The sequence below is a fragment of the Camelina sativa genome, chromosome 5, assembly GCF_030686135.1.
Source record: "Camelina sativa cultivar CO46 ecotype springtype chromosome 5, ASM3068613v1".
NCBI lineage: Eukaryota > Viridiplantae > Streptophyta > Magnoliopsida > Brassicales > Brassicaceae > Camelina > Camelina sativa.
In genome coordinates this window covers 22604420-22628633 of record NC_141884.1, presented here as the reverse complement: position 1 = coordinate 22628633, position 24214 = coordinate 22604420, and the positions used below count along the sequence as shown (strand labels likewise).

Below are 24214 nucleotides of genomic sequence, written 5' to 3'. Positions count from 1 at the left end.
TGGTTCCACACATAAAACGTTGGGTCTCGTAACATAGAACTTATCTGTGCTTGGCGTTTGGCAAGTGTTGGTCATAAGAGTAAGTGATAGTGGTGGTTCAACACTTCAACCTCCGCCTTCTTCTGATGGGTGATGGTCGTGTTCTCTGAAACCCTAGTATGATCTTCATCGGAAGAACGTTGAGCGTCGTAGAGAATGTTGATGTCCAAATCGGTCACAATTAGTATGTTTAGTTCGGTAAAAGGAGGTCGAAGTTCTCTTCTATTTAATCGGTGCCGAGACACAAAAGACGGGTTACGACACGACTTAAACGAGTTACACGAACAGATGAGAATAATAGACGAGCTGTTAACTCGTCGATTCCTAAGCTGTTGACTCTGAAGCCGTTGACTCTTGCTTGGATGATCTAGGGCTCTTGTACTTGTTGCACGAATTCTCTTGCCTTTTTCCGCGATCCCCTCTTCTGAAGGCCGTACGCCTGTATTTATAGGGAATCGTCTCGGTTCGTCTATTTAAAAGACAGTATTACCCCTCCTTCCTTTGAAGGTTTATCATGGGCTTTTTCTGGGCCAGGCCTCTTGTTTGGGGTGGGAATCTACCCCCAACAGTAGTCCCCCCCCTTCGCCTTTAGTTCGTAGTCTTTAGGTGAAGAACGCTCGTGAGAAGATGAAGGGTCGCTTCTTTGATTGTCGAAACGATGAATCTTCGGACAAGGATTGAGAAAACTAAAGGTCGCGCGTGAGACAACAGGTCACGATGGTTGGGGTCGAATCACCGTGTGCGGCGCTTTGGCGCGCGTGAAGTCCGGAAGTTATATCGTCATTGAGCGCGTGCGTTTCTAGATCCTTCTTTCCTCTCCTATAAATACCACCCCTCTTCTCTCATTATCACTTTGTCAAGTTCTGGTGCTTCTCATCGTTCAGGTATTCTCCCCTCTTTTTATCTCGTCGTTTATTTTGTTTGTTAGCGTTTTTCGCACATTTCGTTATAAATCCTTCTCGATCCATGTCTTCCGATCCTTCCGCCGAGAGTCATCTTCGACGAGCCACTTCTTCTGAATCCAACGGTTCTGTTAGGTCTGCTCGTCGTATGGCTCGTTCTCGGAGTTCTTCCGACTTGTCGACGGCTGGTTCTGACGCCGCTCGGTATGAAGAGATCCAGCATCGTCTTTTTTCTGAAACGGCCGTTTCCAGCTCATCGGGACTTCCCTGTAGGATCCCTTCTCTGATTGACGAGCCATTAACCGACGACCCATCTTCTTCTGACACGAGTGACGTCCCTTTGCCGACCGCGAATATTTTCTCTCATATGCGTAAATCGACGCTGAAAAAAGATGCTGCCACTGCAGCGGTTCGTATCGGGAAGTTGACCGTCGAACTTGACATCTTGATCCCGACTCCAGGTCAACGTCCCTGGGACGCCCCTCCAGGGTTCATATGTCTTTCGGAAAAGTATTTTACCGAGTGTGGGCTTACTTTTCCTCTCCCTTCCTTTTTAATGACGTACTTAGCTCGACGTGAGGCGGCCATTTTTCAATTTGCCCCGACAACTTTTCGAAACGCCATCGGTGTTTCGATTATGGCTGACGCTGCAAACGTCAAGCTCACTTGTGATCATTTGGAGGAGCTGACATGTCTGAATCCGTCGACGTGAGGCGGCCATTTCTCAATTTGAAGTTGATCTAGAAAGAGAAGAGATGGGTAAGAAGATGATCAAACACTGTGGAGGACTACCATTGGCTGTCAAAGTGTTAGGTGGCTTGTTAGCTTCCCAACACACATTAAGTGAGTGGAAAAGGGTTTATGAGAATATTAGATCTCTCATCGTTGGAGCGACGACCTTAAAATGACAGAAATATGAGTTCGGTTTATCAGATTTTGTATATGAGCTTTGAAGAGCTGCCTATATATTTGAAGCAATGCTTCCTCTACCTTGCCCATTTCCCAGAATATTTTACAATATCTGTTAGGAAATTGTCCTATTTATGGCTGCAGAAGGAATACAAAAGCCGAGGTATTATGATGGAGCGAGTATTCGAAATGTTGCAGATGGATACATAGAAGAATTGGTGAAGAGAAACATGGTTATTTCTGTAAGGGACAAGTTGACGTCAAGATTTGAAACATGTCACTTACATGACATGATGAGAGAAGTTTGTCTGCTTAAAGCTGAAGAAGAGAATTTCTTACAAATTGTTGACAGGAAAATAACTGCAAACGCTAAGTTTCCTTGTAAATCACGTAGACTCACTGTACATCGGCATGATGGAACATATCATCTGGAGGGGGAGAATCCAAAACTTAGATCACTCTTGTTTCTCAAGAAGCAGTTACGTGGAATGGTAATGTGGATGGCATCAGATTTATTCTTTTCCAGGATACAGTTGATGAGGGTTTTAGATCTCTCTCATGCAGAGTTTGAAGGAGGGAAGTTACCCTCTAGCATTGGGAAGCTCATCCACTTGAGATATTTGAGTTTATCTCAGGCATATGTAACTCATCTACCTTCTTCTATTCAGAACCTAAAGCTGCTGGTCTATTTAAACCTATGTGTTCAAGAGAAATATTCAATCTACATGCCTCCCAATTTCATGAAAGATACGCGAGAACTCGTATACCTCTTTTTACCAGAGGAAATTAATGATAAGGTAGTGGTAGAATTGGGTAATCTAGTCAACCTGGAGACGTTGCAAAACTTCTCAATAAAGCATTGCAGTGTTAGGGATCTTCTCCGAATGAAAAATCTCGAGACTCTCTCCGTCTTTGTTGACAGCAAGGGGTGTACAACGGAAGCTCTCTCTTCATCTTTAAGTAAGTTTAGACACTTGGAATCTCTTACAGTAAGTGGTTACTCGAATGATAAAGAAGGGTTTGTTTTGGATTGCTGTAATCTCAAACAGCTGAACTCGTCCATATATATGCCAAGGTTAAATCTCCCGTCTCACCTTACTAACCATAACTCTAACTGGTTGTCGTTCGGAGGAGGATCCGATGCCAATTCTAGAGAAGCTGCTTCACTTATATGACGTCTTTTTATCATTTAATTCTTATTGTGGGAAGAGAATGGTTTGCTCGAGCGGTGGGTTTCCTCAACTGCACAAGCTAGTATTATTTGGACTAAAAGAATGGGAAGAGTGGTTAGTAGAAGAAGGCTCCATGCCCCTTCTTCATTCTCTGCGTATTGCTTGTCGTAACTTGAAGACGCTTCCTGATGGGATGCGATTCATATATTCTTTAAAGGAAATAGAAATGGAACAAGAATGGAAGGAGAGATTGTCTGAAGGAGGAGAAGATTATCACAAAATCCAACACGTTCCTTCTGTTATATTCACACCATGTTACATGAAAAAAACCACTTCCCTTCCCACCTGAACATCGTTTGGTGGAGGGTCCAATGCCGATTCCAGAGAAATTGCTTTAGTGGAAGGAGGTTTGTTTTATGGTCTCAATCTTACTGTGGGATGGGAATGGTTTGTTCAGGCGGTGAGTTTCCGATAATTGCAGGACTACGAGAGTGGGAAGAGTGGATAGTAGAAGGAGCTCCATGCCACTGCTTCATACTCTGAGAATTCAATATTGTCCACAAGTACAGAAGCTTCCTGATGGGCTGCGATTAATCTTGTAAGTATCTGAGTATTGATGCTCTGAGCAATTACTGGTTACATGTACCCAGGAAAAATATTATTGCCCTGTTTTCTGTGTGTGTGCTTTTTTTTTTGGGTTGATGTTGTTTGTATATAAAACCAGTGTTTATCTTATAATGTTACAACATCCATACCCAAAACTCATAACATTCCATAGAGTTATGTCTATTGCGGAGTGAAAAAAAAAAAGAAAGACCAGAAACAGTCCATGGATATTGAACGTATAGGTGAAGTTATGTAGTTTTGTATCTCAACTCAGAATCTGAGAGTAGAATCACAAAGTGAATACTCCACTAAACCTCAAAGCAGACTCTGTTTTACAGGTTTTGTCTAGAAGAACCTTATAATCTTCTCACTTCCGACAAAATTTGAGGAGAGATTGGAAGGAGGAGAAGATTACTAAAATATTTTAACGTATTACGTTTGTTCAATTAATTTAATTTGTGATGAAGGGACGAACTCTCATCAAGAACAGAGTATCAGGTGAAACTCCTCTTCCTATCTTAGTTAGCATTAAAAACAAAAATCATAACACCAAATTGGTAATTTGGAATTATGTCATTTTTAAGAAACTTTAGTAAAATTAAAGAAGACTTTTTGGATAAATGATCCACACATCATCTTCACTACAGCTGGTTGTTGGATAGTATTGAATTGACTTGGAGTCAACTCTCATAATGGATCTGGTTCCTAGTTCAAGTGGAACAATAGAAGGAGTTGACACACTCATTCCTTCAAACGCGTCACATATACTCCCCAAGAGCAAGCGAGAAAGAATTGAAAAATCTTTTGGTCCCGATTTTCAGCTTTATTTAGTTGAGGGGTCAAGAGATGAGGTTGAATTTCAATATTCATATTGTTATCATATTGATGAGGACTCTAGAACATTTGATGAGGCTATGAAGTCTCAAGACGTTGCGTTTTGGAAAGAAGCGGTAAACGATGAGATAGACTCCATCATAGAGAATAATAAATGGATCTTAACAGATCTCCCACCTGGTTGCAAGCCTTTAGGCTGCAAGTGGATCTTTAAAACAAAGATGAAAGTCGATGGAACAATTGACAAGTTTAAAGCTAGATTGATTATCCAAGGCTTTAGACAAAAGGAAGGTATCAATTATTTTGATACCTATGCTCCTGTTGCTAGAATATCTTCTATGAGATTATTTATTGTTTTGGCTGCTATTAATGATCTTGTGATCCACCAAATGGATGTTAAAACAGCATTCTTGAACAGTGTTTTGGAAGAAAAAGTCTATATGAAGCAACCTGAAGGGTTTGTTATGCCCGAGAATGAGCAAAATGTGTGTAAGTTAATAAAGTCATTGTATGGGCTGAAGCAAGCACCTAAATAGTGGCATCAAAGACTTGATGAGGCTATTTTATCAAATGGATTAGTTGGATCAAGCGGAGAAGTGCTTATATCGCAAATTTGATGATTCCGGTAATGGAGTAATCATTTGCCTATATGTTGATGACATGTTGATCTTTGGTACAAACTTAAGACAAGTAGAACTTGCTAAAATGTTTTTGTCATCAAATTTTGCCATGAAAGACATGGAGGAGGCGGATGTGATTCTTGGAATTTGATCAAGCGTGAGAACAAAGGTCTATGTTTATCTCAATCTCATTACATTGAAAAGGTGCTTAAAAGGTTCAATTATGAGAAATGTTCTCCTGTGAGAACTCCCATAGATGCGAGTGTAAAGCTTATGCCTAATACGGGAAAAGCGATTTCACAACTCGAATACTCATAACTAATTGGCTGCTTAATGTATGCTAAGACAAGTACAAGACCAGATATAGCTTATCCGGTAGGAAAGTTGACTAGATATACTAGTAATCCTAGTACTCACCATTGGCAAGCTATAAGACGAGTGCTTAAGTACTTTAACATAACCATAAGTTATGGTTTGTCCTATGTAGGATTTCATTCGGTTTTAGAAGGATATTCTAAAGCAATTTGGAACTCCAACGTAGAAAGTCACTCTTCTACAAGTAGTTGGGTGTTCTTGCTTGGAGGAGGTGCCATTTCTTGGGATTCTAGGAAACAAACTTGTATTACAAGTTCGACTATGGAATCAGAGTTTATAGCATTAGCGGCTGCCAGCAAAGGGGCATAATGGATAAGAAATTTAGTCTATAAGATTCCATTGTGGCCGAGACCGGTATCACCAATTTGTATACATTTGATGTTCATATATTTTATCCTGTTTTCCCTTAGTATATTCACATCTTTTTCATCTTTTACTATCCATTTTTACCATTATTGCATAGCGTTAGGACCAATCATGCATTAGAGTTTAGTTGCATTGCTTTTGCATCTTTTCATGCATAATCAGGTGATTTTGGAGCTTAAGGAGCATGGAAGCATTGCTGAGGAGAAGTGAAGCAATCAAGAGGAGAAAGCAAGAGAGTTAAGGCTGAAGAAACAAGGCCCAGAGTCCCACTCGACCGCCCACTCGACCAGACACTCGCCCGTGTGCAGAGAGGGACTCGACCGAGTGGAAGCTGCACGAGAGAAGCCAACTCAACCGGTCACTCGGCCGAGCACCGGGTCGAGTTGGGCCGAGCCGCCTATCTATTTTGTCTTTTAGCATTTTTAGGGCTTCCACTACTTTTTCTATTTAAGGACCTTGTACCTAGCAGCCACCAAGAGTCCAGCTTTTTAGAATAGTCAAAAACCTAGTTTTTACCCTTTTGGGAATTATTCCTTTTGCACTTTTATTTTTATTAGATCTTGTACTTCTTTTAAGAGAGAAAGCACTAGATTCTTCAATATTGTTGGTTTCATAACTTTCAGAATATTTAGAATTCGAGTTTGATTCTTTCTCCAATATTATAGATCTTTGTTTTATCTTTCATTTGATGCAAGTTTCAGTATTTTCTGGGTTTATGACTTTGATGTTCATCATGTGTTCTTGTGAGTAGTAGCTTAGGATCTTGAGGATGGGTTAGGCTGGGCTGTGTTTGAGGTTTGTTTGCTTTGGTCAAGCTTGATTATGGTAGAATCTCTTCTAGGCTAGATGTCCTTAATGCTGATCCTATAACTGAGAGGGTAGGGTTTGATTTCAAGCATCTTAGCATCACACCAATGTTTAAGAAGTATAGATAAGGCTAGATCTAGAGCTTACCATTAGGCTTGCTTAGAGATTAGAGGTCTTGTTTGGTATGAGACATATTGCTTAATGCCTGCTTGTGTAGATTCTTTACTATGTGAGAACAAGTCTAGAGATGCATAGGTTTGATTGTTTCTTGCCATGAGAGTGGATTAAACTTGTCTTAGAATTATATGTCTAGAGATTAGCTCAAAGTTTGTTTAAGATTTGTTGACCAAGTTAGATGACCTCATTCATTAGTCCAGCCCATGAATCCTTCCTCAAGGCCTTCCTTGTTTATTGATTTCTAAGTCTTAATCCTGCTGTTTGATCGTTGTTTGATTCGCTTGTGTATTGCTCTGTTTTTCTTGCATTGCTCTGTTTCACGGATTTGCCCAGCTTGACCCTGCACTCAATCTACACTCGATCGAGTGCTTGCTCGAGTTCATCCCCAGAACTCTTGTTTATGATTTGTGGTTGTCCTGTCTTATCTCTTGTTTCATTCTAGTTGCATTTGTGTTGCATTCTCTTAGTGTCATGTTCATTACTTGTCTTGCATTAGTTCATTAGCATAGTTTCTATTTCTGTTCTAGCTTCATATTAGTCATAATCATTCTGTTCCATTTATATTTTAGCATCTAGTTCTAGTAGCTTTACTTTCTGCTCTTTACATTTCATCAGTAGGATTGTTAGTGACAAACATCCTTTGCATACTTGGCTTAACTTAGGCTCATATACACATCTTGATTGTTCACAAACTTTCAGATTGGATTGACACCTCTTATACTGCAACTGCATAAGGGTAATTGAAACACCATGCCATCCATTCATTTCATATTTCACCATCACTTAGATACATCATCCATACCACAAATATATCTTGTTTCAATTTGGCGCCGTTGCCCATTTGAGTGTGTTTTGTGACAATTAGGATCAATAGAAGTCTAAGATTAAGTTCTTTTATCCCCTTGTTCGCTACTGATCTTGTTTCTTCTACTGCTTGTCTGTGATTGAGTTTCAGGTACCAGCTCGACCATCAACTTGACCACTACTCGACCGAGTGCGTGATCGAGCACTTGATCGAGCCAGAAGCCGGATACAAATAGACCTCTCTTCCCAGTCGACTCGACCACCCACTCGAGCTAGTGCTCGACCGAGTGTCAGTTCGAGTCAGTAAACATGTTTCAAAGCAGTATGTTCCATTATGTACCCATGCACCAACAACCAGGATTCCAGGCTCAATGGTGTCACCCTCTAGGGTTTCAGACCTCACAAGCCCAAGAACCTGACTTAAGAGCTATGATGCAGCAACTTTTACTTGGGCAAGCAACTGGGCAGATTGAGGTAGCAAAGCAGTTTGATGAGCTGAACCAAACGTTGAATTCCTATTCTAGTGACCTAAACTCTAAGGTCAAGTACATGGAGAGCTCCATTGCTTCTCTTTCAGCTCCTAAGCCAAACCAACTTCCTGAAGAAGCTATTCAAACCCCAAGGGAGTTTACAGCTAAAGCTATTAATCTCTTTGAAGAAGCTGTCACTGAGGTCAGTGGGGTTCAAGGTGGGGAGGATTTGTTATTTATTGAAGCCCAGCGTGAAGATTGTGCACAGCATACTGAATCCGTCAAAGCACTCGACCAGGTGCTCGAGCCAACACTCGACCGAGTGCCAAATCGAGTGGCCGATCGAGTTGAAGACACTGAAGCTGTTAAGCCTGCTAGATACATCTCTCCTGCTTACAAACTGCCTCTACCATTTCCAGGGCGTTTCAAGGCACAAAAGCTGAAAGAACTCAGAGAGATAATTGAGAAAAGGGAAGAGATGGCTTTGCAACAAGAGGAAGTGATGGCTTTGAAGGAAGAGGTTGTCATTGAGAAGAGAGAAGTGATGGCCATACTACAAGAGGTTGTTATTGAGAAGAAAGAGGAAGAGAGAGGACCTCCCTTGGAAAAGTATGCTAATCAACCTTTCCTCAAGGACATGCTTCTTGAATTATCCAAGCAGAAAGCTCATGATCAAGACATGAAAGATTTAAAAAAGATTGGGAAAGCTATTATCCCAACAAAGCTTAAGGATCCAGGCTCATTCAACCTACCTTGCTCCATCAGCTACATGCACTTCGACAAATGTCTATGTGACCTAAGAGCTTCAGTGAGCTTAATGCCATAATCAGTGGCTGAGAAGTTGGGATATGAACATTTTAAGCCTTGCAATCTCTATATTGGCCTAGCAGATGGATCCAAGAGGGATGTGCTTGGAGTAATTGAAGATTTTCCAGTCAAGATAGGGAAGGCTAGAATACCAACTGATTTTGTGATCATGAACACGGACCAAGAGCCAGAAGATCCTCTCGTCTTTGGGAGACCATTCTTAGCCACAGCTGGGGCTGTAATTGATGTTAAGATGGGAACCATCAAGCTCCACCTTGCTAAAGACTTCACTATGAAGTTTGACATCAAGAATTCAACACATCACCCTACTATTGAAGGTCAGCACTTTGTGGTAGAGGAAAAAGCTAGTTGTGAAGTTTTTGAGGATGGAGAGAACCCTAGTATTAAAGGTTTAACCCAAGCCAAGACTGTCCAAGAGCTAAAGGTTTCAGTTCAAGTGTTAGCTGGTTTAGTGAAGGATCTTCAAGTTCAGCTCAACAAAAGGTCTTTGAAGAAGGCAAGACCAAGACTCAAGTTTAAAAAGAAACAAAGTTCAAATGTTAAGGAGGTAGTGATCAAGGAACAAAACCAAGGTTATCAAGTAGAACCAGGGGGATTTCATCACCTCCTTGGTCTCTAAACCAAGCCTGAAAAGGCATCAAAGTCAAGCTTAGTGACTTTAAACAAGCTCACTAGGGAGGAAGTCCCTAAGGTATCATTGTACATATGCTTTATTTTCCTTGTAGTTTTGATATTTTTGTTTTCTGTTTGTGTTGGGCAGGCTGTTTAATGAGAGTGTAGATAGGTTTGGAGAGAATTGGACTTGGAAAAATGGACTCGCAGTCCAGCTCGACCCCCCCCACTCGAGCACGTACTCGACCGATTCCTGGTGGATTGCCATCGTGGAGCTGCCCCAATCACCTTCCCAAAGTCACCAACAAGCCCCCACCTACACATTTGACAGCATGCAAGAGGATGTGGACATATTCAACAACCCTTGAGGTACCACTATCACCTTCACTTGTAAATACCATTGCATTTCATATTGTGTTTTGTTTTTGGTCTTAAATCCTCAATCAAATTTCTTTCACACAGAGGACTGTGTGATTTAAGTTTGGGAGAGGGTTTGAGATAGCATTTGACATTGTGTTTTGTGTTCTTATTTCAAATTTTTAGCATCATCATGTTAGTATTTGCATAACATCTAAGGCATAGAAAAACCCTAAAAATTTGAAATTTTTTTTGCAAAAATCTTTATAAAAAAAGAGTGTTCATGTAGTTTGCATTGCACATTAGGATCTTGTTTAGCATGTTTCATGTAGGACTGTATAATATTTGCATTAGGGATCTATGATGAGTTTTGCCTTGTTAGCTTGCTTAATTCACTAGACTAGGATCAATACCCAAGTTAATAGTACTTTGATGCTAGTTGAGTAGTTAGAAGCATAAGATTGAACCAAGCCTTGAATTCCTGCATTGCATTTGGTCTAAATTGAAGCATATTGTGATTTGATGCCATTTCCTATTTATAAGAACCTAATATTGACTTACAATTATCAATGTGTGCATTGCTTTAAACTCATGGATACCAAATACATATTTGGATCATCTTTCTCTTTTTTACCACTCTTGTTGATCCAAGTAGCTGATTAAACCATTAAAATCAGTTTCCCTACCCCTTAACCAACCCTTCTTTCAAGCCATGTTATTTCTTGTGTGTGTGAGGCCTATTTTTGGGATTGAGCTTGGTAGAAAGTGTTAGGTTTGAACTGACAAGAGTAAAGCCTTGTGTAGTTCTAGTTTGCATTTTTCAAACTAGATAGGACTAGGTGGTTCACTTGTTGGGTTTGGGACTTGGCTGTTATGAAAAGAAAAGAGGAAAAAGAGAAAGAAAAAGGGTAGAGTCTTTAAGAGGAGAATGTGTTTAAGCAAGGTCTAGTGAAAGGATGCGAAGTAAAAATTGTTAAAGATGGTTCTAGTTAAAGAAAAGAAAAGAAAGAAAAGAGAAGTCTAGCAAAATGCTTGTATGTCTTAAGAACAAGAAGAAAAGAGAACCATAGCAAATAAGTAAGAATCCCCCATCCCACTAGAAAGTTCAAATAAGAAACCTCTCCTAAGACTTGAAAACCAAGAGAGAAAAGGGTGAAAGAGAAAAGAAGAAGTTAAAGGGTAGCACTAGGATCATTTGGGTTTAGATTGATAGGATAAACACTTTGGGTACCTTTGGGTAGACAAGGTTTTGTTCTTGTATGTGTCTAAGTGTTCTTACCTTTAGCATTCTTCTAAAGCTCAATCAATTTTTTATGAGAGAACCTTGAAATGTGAAAAGCCCCACTTGAAAAAGAGACCATCATTGTCTCAAAACCTTTATCTCCAAGCCAAATGAGTTTAAGCATTGCATAGAATTGATTCATGTTCTTGATTAATGAATGTTAAAGGAAATGGTTGATTTGAATGCATGTGGATATCTAAGGCTCAAATCAGTAAAGGTTGTGATATGCTTGTCTAAAATCTTTAAGTACAGCTCATTCAACTTGCATCATAGTACTAGTAACTTGGACATTGATTCTAGATGGTCTATATGCAAGCTTTAGGAGCTGAGATCCCACTTTCAAACCTCACCTACCTTCTTATGTCTTGATTATTTGCTTGAGGGCAAGCAAAGACTAAGTTTGGAGGTGTTGATGTTCATATATTTTACCCTGTTTTCCATTAGTATATTCACATCTTTTTCATCTTTTGCTATCCATTTTTACCATTATTGCATAGCTTTAGGACCAATCATGCATTAGAGTTTAGTTGCATTGCATTTGCATATTTTCATGCATAATCAGGTGATTTTGGAGCTTAAGGAGCATGGAAGCATTGCTGAGGAGAAGTGAAGCAATCAAGAGGAGAAAGCAAGAGAGTTAAGGCTGAAGAAACAAGGCCCAGAGTCCCACTCGACCGCCCACTTGACCAGACACTCGCCCGTGTGCAGAGAGGGACTCGACCGAGTGGAAGCTGCACGAGAAAAGCCAACTCGACCGGTCACTCGACCGAGCACCGGGTCGAGTTGGCCGAGCCGCCTAGCTATTTTGTCTTTTAGCATTTTTAGGGCTTCCACTACTTTTTCTATTTAAGGACCTTGTACCCAGCAGCCACCAAGAGTCCAGTTTTTTAGAATAGTCAAAAACCTAGTTTTTACCCTTTTGGGAATTATTCCTTTTGCACTTTTATTTTTATTAGATCTTGTACTTCTTTTAAGAGAGAAAGCACTAGATTCTTCAATATTGTTGGTTTCATAACTTTCAGAATATTGAGAATTCGAGTTTGATTCTTTCTCCAATATTATAGATCTTTGTTTTATCTTTCATTTGATGCAAGTTTCAGTATTTTCTGGGTTTATGACTTTGATGTTCATCATGTGTTCTTGTGAGTAGTAGCTTAGGATCTTGAGGATGGGTTAGGCTGGGCTGTGTTTGAGGTTTGTTTGCTTTGGTCAAGCTTGATTGTGGTAGAATCTCTTCTAGGCTAGACGTCCTTAATGCTGATCCTACAACTGAGAGGGTAGGGTTTGATTTCAAGCATCTTAGCATTACACCAATGTTTAAGAAGCATAGATAAGGCTAGATCTAGAGCTTACCATTAGGCTTGCTAAGAGATTAGAGGTCTTGTTTGGTATGAGACATATTGCTTAATGTCTGCTTGTGTAGATTCTTTACTATGTGAGAACAAGTCTAGAGATGCATAGGTTTGATTGTTTCTTGCCATGAGAGTGGATTAAACTTGTCTTAGAATTATATGTCTAGAGATTAGCTCAAAGTTTGTTTAAGATTTGTTGACCAAGTTAGATGACTTCATTCATTAGTCCAGCCCATGAATCCCTCCTCAAGGCCTTCCTTGTTTATTGTTTTTCTTGCATTCGCTTGTGTAGTGCTTTGTTGATCTACACTCGATCGAGTGCTTGCTCGAGTTTATCCCCAGAACTCTTGTTTATGATTTGTGGTTGTCCTGTCTTATCTCTTGTTTCACTCTAGTTGCATTTCTGTTGCATTCTCTTAGTGTCCTGTTCATTACTTGTCTTGCATTAGTTCATTAGCATAGTTTCTATTTCTGTTCTAGCTTCATATTAGTCATAATCATTCTGTTCCATTTATATTTTAGCATCTAGTTCTAGTAGCTTTACTTTCTGCTCTTTACATTTTATCAGTAGGATTGTTAGTGACAAACATCCTTTGCATACTTGGCTTAACTTAGGCTCATATACACATCTTGATTGTTCACAAACTCTCAGATTGGATTGACACCTCTTATACTGCAACTGCATAAGGAGAATTGAAACACCCTGCCATCCATTCATTTCATATCTCACCATCACTTACATTCATCATCCATACCACAAATATATCTTGTTTCAACATTGTGATAGTAAAGCCACTTTGGCTAGAGCTTATAGCCAAGTGTATAATGGTAAGTCACGACACATGGGTGTCAGACATTGCATGATACATGAGCTGATCACTCATGGGGCAATTACCATACAGTTTGTTTGGTTTGAGCAGAATCTAGCTGATCACTTGACTAGAGGGTTAGCTAGAGACTTGGTGATCAAGTCGGCTAGAGGGATGGATTTAAAGTCCATTCGACATTTTTAATTGTGGGATACCCAATTCCCCTCTTATACAACATTAGAGGCTGAATTCAATGTGGAAAGCTTACAGTTAAAGATTGAAGCACTTGTTGTATCATCCCAAAGTAAGTACTTGAACCTGCAATAAAGGATTAGGTTGAAGTTCTATTCTTAATAGATCTTTTGAAAAATTGCATTTGCAGGTGCAAGAATAAAAGATCAACCTATATGAATATGAAGTGGAGCCACATCAAGAAGCTTGGACTTAGCTTCCAATATGCTCATGAATGGATAGGGACACATGGCTTATAATAGTGTCAAGTATAAACAATTAGAGTAGTGTAGAAATTTGTATGTGTATTATCTTCATGTACCCAAATGAGTTGAAAGGATTCAATCCATTGGACATCCTAATTCTCGGGTATTTGAATTGTGTAATATTACTAAGATGTAAATTCAATTGTTTCGATATTTACATTTATGCATGAGTTTGTTTATGTGTTGTTAAAGTCGTGAATCAAGGAGTACAGTTAAATGGGGGAGAAATGTTGGAGATTTAAGTGTAATTAATCAACGATTACTTTGTTAACCAACGCAACTCTTGAGTGAATGGTCACACTTATTCAACGAACGGTTGCAAACGTTCGTCACAACCATCGACCATTATAAAACTCTATTACTCACAATAAAAACAGAGTAAGAAAAAGTGAGAAACCGGGAAAGAAAAATCAGATTCACATAAACAAAGTTTGAGAAAAATTTTGGTGATAAACGCAAAAACAAAACACAAATCTCTATTTGGTTCTTTTGTATCTTAGCCTAAAACAAGAGAGAAAGGTTTGATGTTCATATCCTACAAGGGATTTCTTGTAACCCTAGGCTTGAAAGAAGAGTCAAAATACTCTTGAAGGAAAGTGCTTATGTGCACGTTTCAATCATTATTCAAGTTCATCTTACACCGATTTTACAACAGATTTTATTGTTTTCTTTATGTCTATCTTCCAAGATCTGTGTATTAAGTATTCCACATAATAGTAAATATTGATTCTGTAATTTTTTAAAAAAAATACGATCCGAATTATGAACTGATGGATCATATTCAAGTTATTAACTACCACTTGCATTGTTACGCAGGAGACTTACGGCTGAAACACTATGAATTAAAAAGGGATTTAAACTTGTGTGAAAACCTGTGTGAACGAGATCAAAGAAATTGTTTTCGACACAGAGGATTAAGAAGCGTATGAGAAGATTTCTTGCATCTCATGATTAAAAAACTGTTGTGGTAATTGATTAAAGAAGAGCTCTATAACTGGGATGGGCGGTGTGTATATCAATTATCACAAACAGTTTACAAGGAAATATGTGTGGCAGACGATTTTGCAGAAGCTTAGCATAATCTTGATACCCTCCTTCCTTCATAATAGCATAATCTTAATCCAAAACATGACGAGCAAATACTTTCCTTTACTAATTAATGAGAATAATACTTTCCTTCGTTAACTCTTAGCATAATCATGATACCCTCCTTCCTTCATAATATCGTGCATCTAGATTCGAAATTGGGTATAAAGGATCAATCTCTGGGAGCTTCTCCTACGAATTATTGAGCATCCATTTTCCCCAAGTTCGCCTCAAAATCCAACTATAATTTGGAGTTTAGATCACTAAAAAAAGCAGACCCCGTTGGAGATCAGCTCCATCGTGATTTGTGTGAGGCCCTCTTGTCTTAAAGTAATACAATGACCATAATTGTTCAAAGGGATAAACACTTTGTTTTCTTGTTTCTGTCAATTTTTCTACAATGCACAGTGATTTCTGTCTTTTATTTTTTTACCAGGCTGGACCAAATTAACTGAAATATAAAATAGGAAGTTTGCTGCCTTGCTGGTTAGTGTTGTCGCCAAAGGTTGTCGGTAGCTGTTGACTTGGAGTCAACTCTAATAACATATCTTAAGAAAAGGTAAAACTACTTTCCTTAAAGGTAATTATCTATATATACATTTTTAAAATATATTTCAATTTATTTACATAATTAATTTCTAAAAAAATGCATAAAAAACAATAAGTAAAATATGAAAATCAATTTCGATTATCTTCGTAATATATAAAAATCGAAAAATCAATTATTTTCCTAAAAACTATATTGATTTTTATTTCCTAAACCAATTTTGGTTTATACTTACAGAATTTTTATATTTAGCAATATATTCCTAAAATATCTTTAAAATTAAAAGATCTCTTTTAAAAAAAAATAAACAATCTTATATTCTACATAGTCAATTTCAAATTTATTAATTAAAAATTATAATTTTTATAATTTTTATAAACTTAAAGAAAATAGAATTCTAAATAAAAATTATAATTTTTTATAAAGAAAATTCTAAATGGATATTATTATTTTTTATAAAGCAAATTCTAAATGAAAATTATTATTTTTATATACTTAAAGCAAATAGAATAACAAATATCTCAATGTTATTATATAAAAAAAATTATAATTTTATATTTTATCCAACATAATTTTTTTTGTTAATTATAGAAAACCTGGAAAAAACATAAAATCTATATAAAAGAATTCAGTAATACTCAAAAATTTAATATTATACATTCTATCAATATTAAAATACTGTACATATCTAATTAATTCGATTAAATTATGATTATGTAAAAAAACAAGTTATCATAGTATACTGCGGGTTAAATCCTAAAATTAAAAATTGAAATATAATTATACAATTTTAACTCTAATTGTAAAAAACAAATGCAACTTAAATTTTTGTTTTTAATTACAAAAGAAATTGTCCTGCGGTGTACCGCGGGTAAAAATATAGTTGTTCTTTTGTGTTCTGTTGGAAGAATGGGCTTTGTTTTTTTTTTTTTTTTTTCATTTTTATTAAGATTCCACACAATAATAATATTGATTCAGTAATTTTAAAAGGATGATTCGAATTATAGACTCTCTAGTGATTACTGACTATTAATTTCATGGTTAAGCAGGACGCTTATATTATGGCTGAGTCACTTTTGTCTTTCGGCGTTCAGAAGGTTTGGGACCTCCTTGTCCGAGAATCTGAACGACTTCAGGGAGTTAATGACCAATTCGACGAACTCAAAAGGGATCTAAACTTGCTTAGATCCTTTTTGGAAGATGCAGATGCTAAGAAGCATGCAAGTGCATTGGTGAGAAATTGTGTTGAAGAGATCAAAGAAATTGTTTTTGATACAGAGGATATAATCGAAACATTCCTTCTAAAGGAAGAGCTTGTAAAAATAAATAGCATCAAGAAGAAATGTTTGAGAGGACTTTCTTGCATTAGAATGGACCATAGGAAAATTGCTTTAGATATGGGAGGTATAAGTAAGAGAATCTCCAAGGTGATTCGTGATATGCAGAGTTTTGGAGTGCAACAGATGATTTTCGATGGCAGCAAGTATTCAAATCCTCTACAAGAAAGAGAAAGGGAGATGCGAAAAACATTTCCGAGCAATAACGAAAACGAGCTTGTGGGGTTGGAGGAGAATGTTAATAAATTGGTTGGCAATTTGGTGAAGGAAGATAGCATTCAAGTAGTTTCTATAACTGGGATGGGCGGTATCGGTAAAACTACACTTGCTCGACAAGTTTTTAATCATGAAATGGTTAAAAACCATTTTGATGGCGTTGCGTGGGTGTGTATTTCGCAACAGTTCACACGGACATATGTGTGGCAAACGATCTTGCAACAGCTTAGTTCAAAACATGATAAGCATGTAGAGACAAATATGAATGAAGAAGACCTCCAAGAAAAGCTCTTTCAATTGTTGGAAACTAGAACTTCTTTGATCATCCTAGATGACATGTGGAGAGAAGAAGATTGGGACAGAATAAAGCCTGTGTTTCCACCCAAAAAAGGTGACATATTATGCTTCATCTTATATTCTACATGTGTACGTAAGGCTTCGATTAAGATCAAAATTTAGAACATGACAAGGCATACCCGAATGATATGATTTCGTTTTGCTTAAATGTTAAAATGTATTATGCAGGATGGAAGGTACTACTTACTTCACGCAACGTGAACGTTGGAATACATGCAGATCCTACGTGTGTCACTTTCAAACCAGGATACCTAACCTCTGATGAAAGTTGGACACTTTTTCGAAGGATAGCATTTCCTAGGAAAGAGACAACAATGGGTAAAGTTTTAAAGAAATGCATATAAAAGACTCTTTTAATTTCTGCATCATGTCTTGCTTTTAAAGCCCAAATTCATGTTGATGTTGTGTAGAGTTTAAAGTTGATGTCGAATTCGAAGAGATGGGTAGGCAAATGATAAATCATTGTGGAGGATTACCATTGGCTGTTAAGGTGTTAGGAGGGTTGTTAGCTTCCCAACACACATTAAGTGAGTGGAAAAGGATATCTCATAATATTAAATCCAACATTATTGGAGAGACTAGCTTCAATGACAGAAATATCAGCTCTGTTTATCATATTTTGTATCTGAGCTTTGAAGAGCTGCCTATTTATTTGAAGCACTGCTTTCTCTACCTTGCCCATTTCCCAGAAGATCATCCAATACGGGTTTGGGATTTGTCCTATTATTGGGCAGCAGAAGGAATACCAAGACCAATGGTTTACAAAGGAGCAACCATTGAAGAGGTCGGAGATGGATATGTAGAAGAACTGGTCAAGAGACACATGGTTAAACGAGATGTTAGTTACTTGGGATTCGAAACATGTCACATGCATGACATGATGAGAGAAGTTTGTCTACGTAAAGCTGAAGAAGAGAATTTTGTACACGTGGTTGATACTACAAACTCTCAATCTCCTTGTAAATCTCGGAGGATGGCGGTACACTGGCTTGATGAAACATATGATCCAGAAGCAGAGTTGGTGAATCCAAAACTTAGATCTCTCTTGTTTATCTGGAACCAGGTTTCTGGTTCTCATGCGGGATCAAGTTTATGGTTTACGAGGCTACAATTGATTAGGATTTTAGATCTCTCTAGAGTTGATTTTGGAGAGGAAGTACCCTCTAGCATTGGAAAGCTCATCCACTTGAGATATTTGAGTTTATATGATGCAAAGTTAACTCATCTACCTTCTTCTATGCGGAATCTGAAGCAGATGATCTATTTCAACCTAACGACACGTAGTTCGCCCTACATCCCTAATATCCTGAATGAGATGCGAGGATTGGCATATCTTTCTCTTCCGCGGACGATGCATGATAAGACAAAGTTGGAAATGGGTAATCTAGTCAACATGGAGATGTTGGTGAATTTCTCAACAAAGCATAGCAGTGCGAAAGATCTTCAAAGAATGACAAAGCTACGGCATCTTGTGCTTTATAACGATGGCCAAGGGTGTACTAGAGAAACTCTAGATTCATCTATCCCAAGTGAATTGAGATGCTTTGGATATTATAAGATCGACGATAAAGAGATGGATGGGTGTTGAAAGATGATTATATTCACTGGGTTACAATCATAACTCTAGTACTTTGCTGATTCATAGAGCTGAGACATGTCATTCGTGCACTAGTATACAATTCTCTTTGTGTTTGTCTTTTATTCTGTTTGGCTTGAATTCTATAATCTTTATCTCTGTATGTAACTTTGTAAGTTTATAACTTTGCTAACTGCTTTGAATTTGTGACTATTTCCTGCAATGACCATAAATTATATTCACTCCACTATTCATGGTTAAAGATGGAGGACCTCCTTGTTACAAAGGAAGCCTTTTAGATGGCCATGAGTTTATAGAATGACAAAGTTTGTATTTGAAGAATGTGTGAAATAACAAAAAATAGCTCTCTTTATGAATATACTTAGGAAAATAACTCAAAACCTAAGACTCTCTCAAACACACAATCTCTCAAACTCTCTCAAGGTTCTATATGTTATGTCATAACTCGACATACATATATATATAAACACCAATCCTAGTTCTACTAGGAAACACCAATATCCTTTAGATAACACCAAATAACCTTGAGACTTATCTTATTCACTAATCATATCTCGATTAGGAATCCCCTGTTTTTCTATCTTAAGTTCACTTCAAACTTAAACCAACATACTCCTCCTTAAGCTTGAACTCCAAAGTTGTCAAATCTTTAACTCCCATAAACTCTCTCATTTTCTTGAACTTGTTTCTTCCCAAAGCCTTTGTAAGTATGTATGCTTTCTGTTCAGTCCCTGCAACATGTTCCACTTCTACTTGTCCGTTCTCTACGCATTCTCTTATAAAGTGGTACCGTCGATGAATATGTTTGCTCTTTCCATGAAAAACTGGGTTTCTTGTCAAGGCAATAGCTTATTCGTTGTCAATACGAATGATAACCCTTTCAAGCAAACTCCCAGTAATCTCAGCCAACAAATCTTGTAACCAGATTGCTTGCTTAGTAGCTTCTGTACCAGCCATAAATTCTGCTTCGCACGATGACATAGCAACAACATCTTGCTTCCTTGAACACCACGAGATTGGACTATCACCGAAGTAAAAGATGTGACCATATGTGCTTCTACTATCAATAGGATCAGCATTATGGCTACTGTCACTGTAACCAATTAGCTTAGGCACCCTCGATCTTCCATAAGATAGACCCAAGCCAACTGTCCCTTTCAAGTAATGTAAACACTGTTTTAAAGCCACACCATGAGACTCTCGCGGACTGGACATAAATCTGCTCAAAATACCAACACAAAAGGAGAGGTCGGGTCTAGTATGAAGTAGATATCTGAGACATCCAACTCGCTTTCGATAGACTGTTTCATCGATCTCCCTTTCGTTCTCTGCTCTTGATAGTGTTAACTCTGTTTCCATCGGTGTATGAACAGAGTTGCAGTTCTGTAGTCCTGCTTCCTCCAATATCTTTAACGCATAGCTTCTTTGATTAAGTGTTATACCTCCTTGATGTTGCTCAATCTTGATCCCGAGATAGTATGATAATCTGCCTAGATCGCTCATTTCAAAAATGCTAGACATCTCCTCCTTAAACCTTTTAATAAGCTCTAGACTTGTTCCCGTAATAAACAAGTCGTCAACATACACTCCCACGATTAAAAGATCTTGGCCTGAGTTCTTCCTATACACCGAAGGTTCCTTTGAGCATTTATCTAAGCCAAACTCAACAAGGATCTGATTCAATTTGTTGTCCATGCCCTAGGTGCTTGTCTTAATCCATACAATGCTTTATTGAGTCTGTAGACTTTTCTTTCCTCACCATTCTTGACAAAACGTTCTGGCTGACTGACATATACAGTCTCTTTGAGTTCACCATGGAGAAAGGCTGTCTTGACGTCAAGATGATGGACTTCCCATTCATAAGAAGCAGCGAGACTGACAAGAAGCCTTATTGTCTCTATTCTTGCAACTGGTGCAAACACCTCCTCAAAATCAACACCATACTTCTGAACATAGCCCTTAGCTACTAGTCGAGCCTTATATTTATTGATGCTCCCATCTGAATTTCTTTTGATCTTAAACACCCATTTCAGTCCAATTGGTGTTACTCCTATAGGTAAATCCACAAGATCCCATGTATTGAGTTTCTCTATGGATTCTATTTCTTCCTCGCAAGCTCGCCTCCAATCTATGGTCTCACTAGCTTCCTTATACGACTTCGGTTCATTGTTCAGTGATATCACTGCCATCTCTCCCTCTTCCATCGCAATTTGGTAGCAGACATAGTCATCTAAATATTTTGGCTTATTTCTTTGTCTCTTACCCGCAACGTCAGGTACTACTGTAGACGATTCTCCTGTTTCCCTTGTCTCACTGTTTGATGATTCACTTTGCTGCTCATCTTCATTAGCCTGCTTACTCGTAGAGTTATTCTTGTTCAAAGAATTCTCAGTCGACATGCTCATTGTGTTCTGCTCTTGGTCTTGACCACTCATACCATCAAATATAAGTTCGAAACTCCCATCTTCTCCGTTGCTGTCTTTACACTCACCCCAGTTCCAGCCTTTTGTCTCGTCAAATACAACATCACGACTCACAACGATCCGTTTTGCTTCTGCATCAAGCAAACGGTAGGCCTTTGAGCCAGGTTCTGTACCAAGATGAACCAGAACCCGAGTTCTATCGTCCAATTTCTTCAAATGAGCCTTCTCTGTTTTAGCGTATGCAATGCAACCAAAGATCCTAATATGTCCAACAGCTGGTTTTCTTCCTCTGTAACACTCGTATGGAGTTTGCTCCTTAAGTGATCGTGTCAACACTCTGGTTATTAAATAGGTAGAGTGCCTTACAGCTTCTCCCCATAAGTAATTTGGCAGTTTCATGTGCTTCAGCAAGCTTCTAGTCATCTCCATCAGAGTTCTGTTTCGTCGCTCTACTACCCCGTTCTGCTGTGGCGTATACGGAGCTGTTAAGTGACGAGAAATTCCAGCTTCTTCACAGAAAGAATTAAACTCAAAGGATACGAATTCTCCTCCTCTGTCAGTTCTAAATGTTAGTATCTTTTCCTTTGTTTCCATCTCGACCATAGACTTGAACCTTCTAAACTTCTGTAGTGCTTCGCTCTTTTCCTTTAGTAGAGTTGTCCACATATAGCGTGAAAAATCATCAATGAGGACAAGTATATATCTGTTGCCTGCAGTCGTAGGAGGTGTTATGGGACCGCAGAGGTCCCCGTGAATAAGTTCAAGTCTCCTTGTTGCTCGAAAGTTAGCTGAGCTTGGAAACACTTGTGTTGTTTGTTTTCCGAGTAGACAAGATCCGCAAATTTCTTTGTCAATATTTTTCTTTGGTCCTCCTAACACAAGCTCTTTGATGAACATTCGTGACAGAGTGACATGGTTAACATGTCCCATTTTAGCATGCCATTTACTCGAATCATTGTAGCCGTGAGATTCAGACAAACTCTATCAGTTAATCCCATATTCACTTTGTACAAACGTTTCTTGGTCCTTTCTGTTTGGACCAGTAGGTTTCCTTCTTGATCACTCATTGTAAGATATCCTCCTTTTAGCCTTACTTCACAACCAGCCTCTGTAGCTTGTCCTAAGCTTATAATATTAGTCTTCAAGTTAGGAATATAATATACCTCTGTCATTGTCCTTGGCTTCTCATATGAGTCAATAAAAGCTATTGTCTCTTTTCCTCTGATATCAATTTTTGAGTCATCTCCAAATCTCACTTTTCCTGTAATTGATCTGTCAAGTGTGTCAAAATATCTCTGATCTCCAGTCATATGGTTACTAGCACCATTGTCGAGATACCACACACTACTCCCAGCTGTGTTTGCTTCAAACTTGCTTGGTATACACCGTTCCTCATTCAGATAAACAACCTCATGTAGCATAAGATGATCCGCTTCTTCTGTGTCTTTGGTTTCACTCTGTTTTGTTTCTGCTAAACCAAGTTTGAGAAGTCTTTCCGGGCATTGTGCAGCAAAGTGACCAATTTTGTCACATCGAAAACAAGTTACCTGAGAAGGATCCCTCCAACTATTACGGCCACGTCCTCGTCCTCTGAAACCTCTACCACCTCGTCCCCTTCCTCTGTAGTCTCCATTGTAATCTCGGTTTTGTGGCTCGAAATTAGTATACATTAGCTTGCTTTGATTCTCTTCAGTATCTTCTTCTTCTGCTATTCGCTCTTCATAAGCTTTTAATCTACCAACAACATCCTCGAAACTTACAGTATTAAGATCTAATACTTGTTCAAGAGAAGCAACCATATGTATGAACTTTCTTCTTGGAAGACTTTTAAGAAACTTCTTAACCAATTTTGATTCTTCAATGGAGTCTCCGAGGGAAGCAGTCTTTCAGAAAGTTTTTCTACAAAGTCATCGATCTTCTCTGTTTCCTTCATCTTAAGTCTGTCAAATTCAGCCATAAGGGTTTGTAACCGAGCCTCTTTGACCCTCTCAGCTCCTACATGTCGAGTTTGAATCAAATCCCAAACTTTCTTTGCTGTTCCCAAACCTCCAACTTGTAGAATTAATGCTTCAGGTATAGATTGTAAGATCAAAGCTATAGCTAGGTTGTTTTTAGCACCATCGGCTGACTCAGAATCGATCACCTCCCAGACTTTGTTAACCTTAAGCACATACCCCATCTTAATTGCCCAAACTATATAGTTGGTCGAGTTAAACATAGGACAGGAAATTGAAGACGATGCTCCTCCTTCTTTTGGTTTTTCCCCTGTGACCGCAATCTGTTTATCCTTAGTCTCTGCACTTCCGTCTCCTGACATCTTTTCTTTTTCACAAGATTAAAAATCTTCTTAACTCGCTCTGATACCAAATATAGAATCACAAAGTTTGTAATTGAAGAATGTGTGAAATAACAAAGAATAGCTCTCTTTATTAATAGACTTAGGAAAATAACTCAAAACCTAAGACTCTCTCAAACACACAATCTCTCAAACTCTCTCAAGGTTCTATATATTATGTCATAACTCGACATACATATATATATAAACACCAATCCTAGTTCTACTATGAAACACCAATATCCTTTAGATAACCCCAAATAACCTTGAGCCTTATCTTATTCACTAATCATATCTCGATTAGGAATCCCTTGTTTTTCTATCTCAAGTTCACTTCAAGCTTAAACCAACAGAGTTGAGGTGTCAGAGGGGAATGGATTCGCTAGGGATGCGATAGAGTCTAACAATTTTGACTTGTAGACAGTGGCGGAGGAAGCATGGGGTCCTATGAATTTACCAAAAAAAATTTTTTACTTGAATTTTTAGAAGAGAAATCAG

The 24214-nt window shown here is 38.3% G+C and overlaps 1 protein-coding gene and 1 pseudogene across 5 annotated transcripts; both read left to right on the top strand.

The window, feature by feature from the left end:
• The first annotated feature begins 1890 nt into the window (after positions 1–1890).
• LOC104789384 (putative disease resistance protein At1g59620 pseudogene) lies at positions 1891–3414 on the top strand (annotated as a pseudogene).
• Positions 3415–14936: 11522 nt separating this feature from the next.
• On the top strand, positions 14937–19184 carry LOC104731739 (putative disease resistance protein At1g59620). Of its 5 annotated transcripts, none has more exons than XM_087450583.1 (5): positions 14937–15213; positions 15341–15463; positions 16501–17395; positions 17530–17679; positions 17772–19184. In XM_087450583.1, the coding sequence occupies exons 3-5, from the start codon at positions 16513–16515 to the stop codon at positions 18947–18949; spliced, it is 2211 nt and encodes a 736-aa protein (XP_087306709.1). In that variant the 5' UTR covers positions 14937–15213; positions 15341–15463; positions 16501–16512; the 3' UTR covers positions 18950–19184. The 5 variants fall into 5 exon arrangements, with proteins under 5 accessions (XP_087306709.1, XP_087306711.1, XP_087306712.1 ...); XM_087450586.1 differs by having other exon boundaries at positions 15099–15213; positions 15341–15484; XM_087450582.1 differs by having other exon boundaries at positions 15099–15234.
• The last annotated feature ends 5030 nt before the right edge of the window (positions 19185–24214 follow it).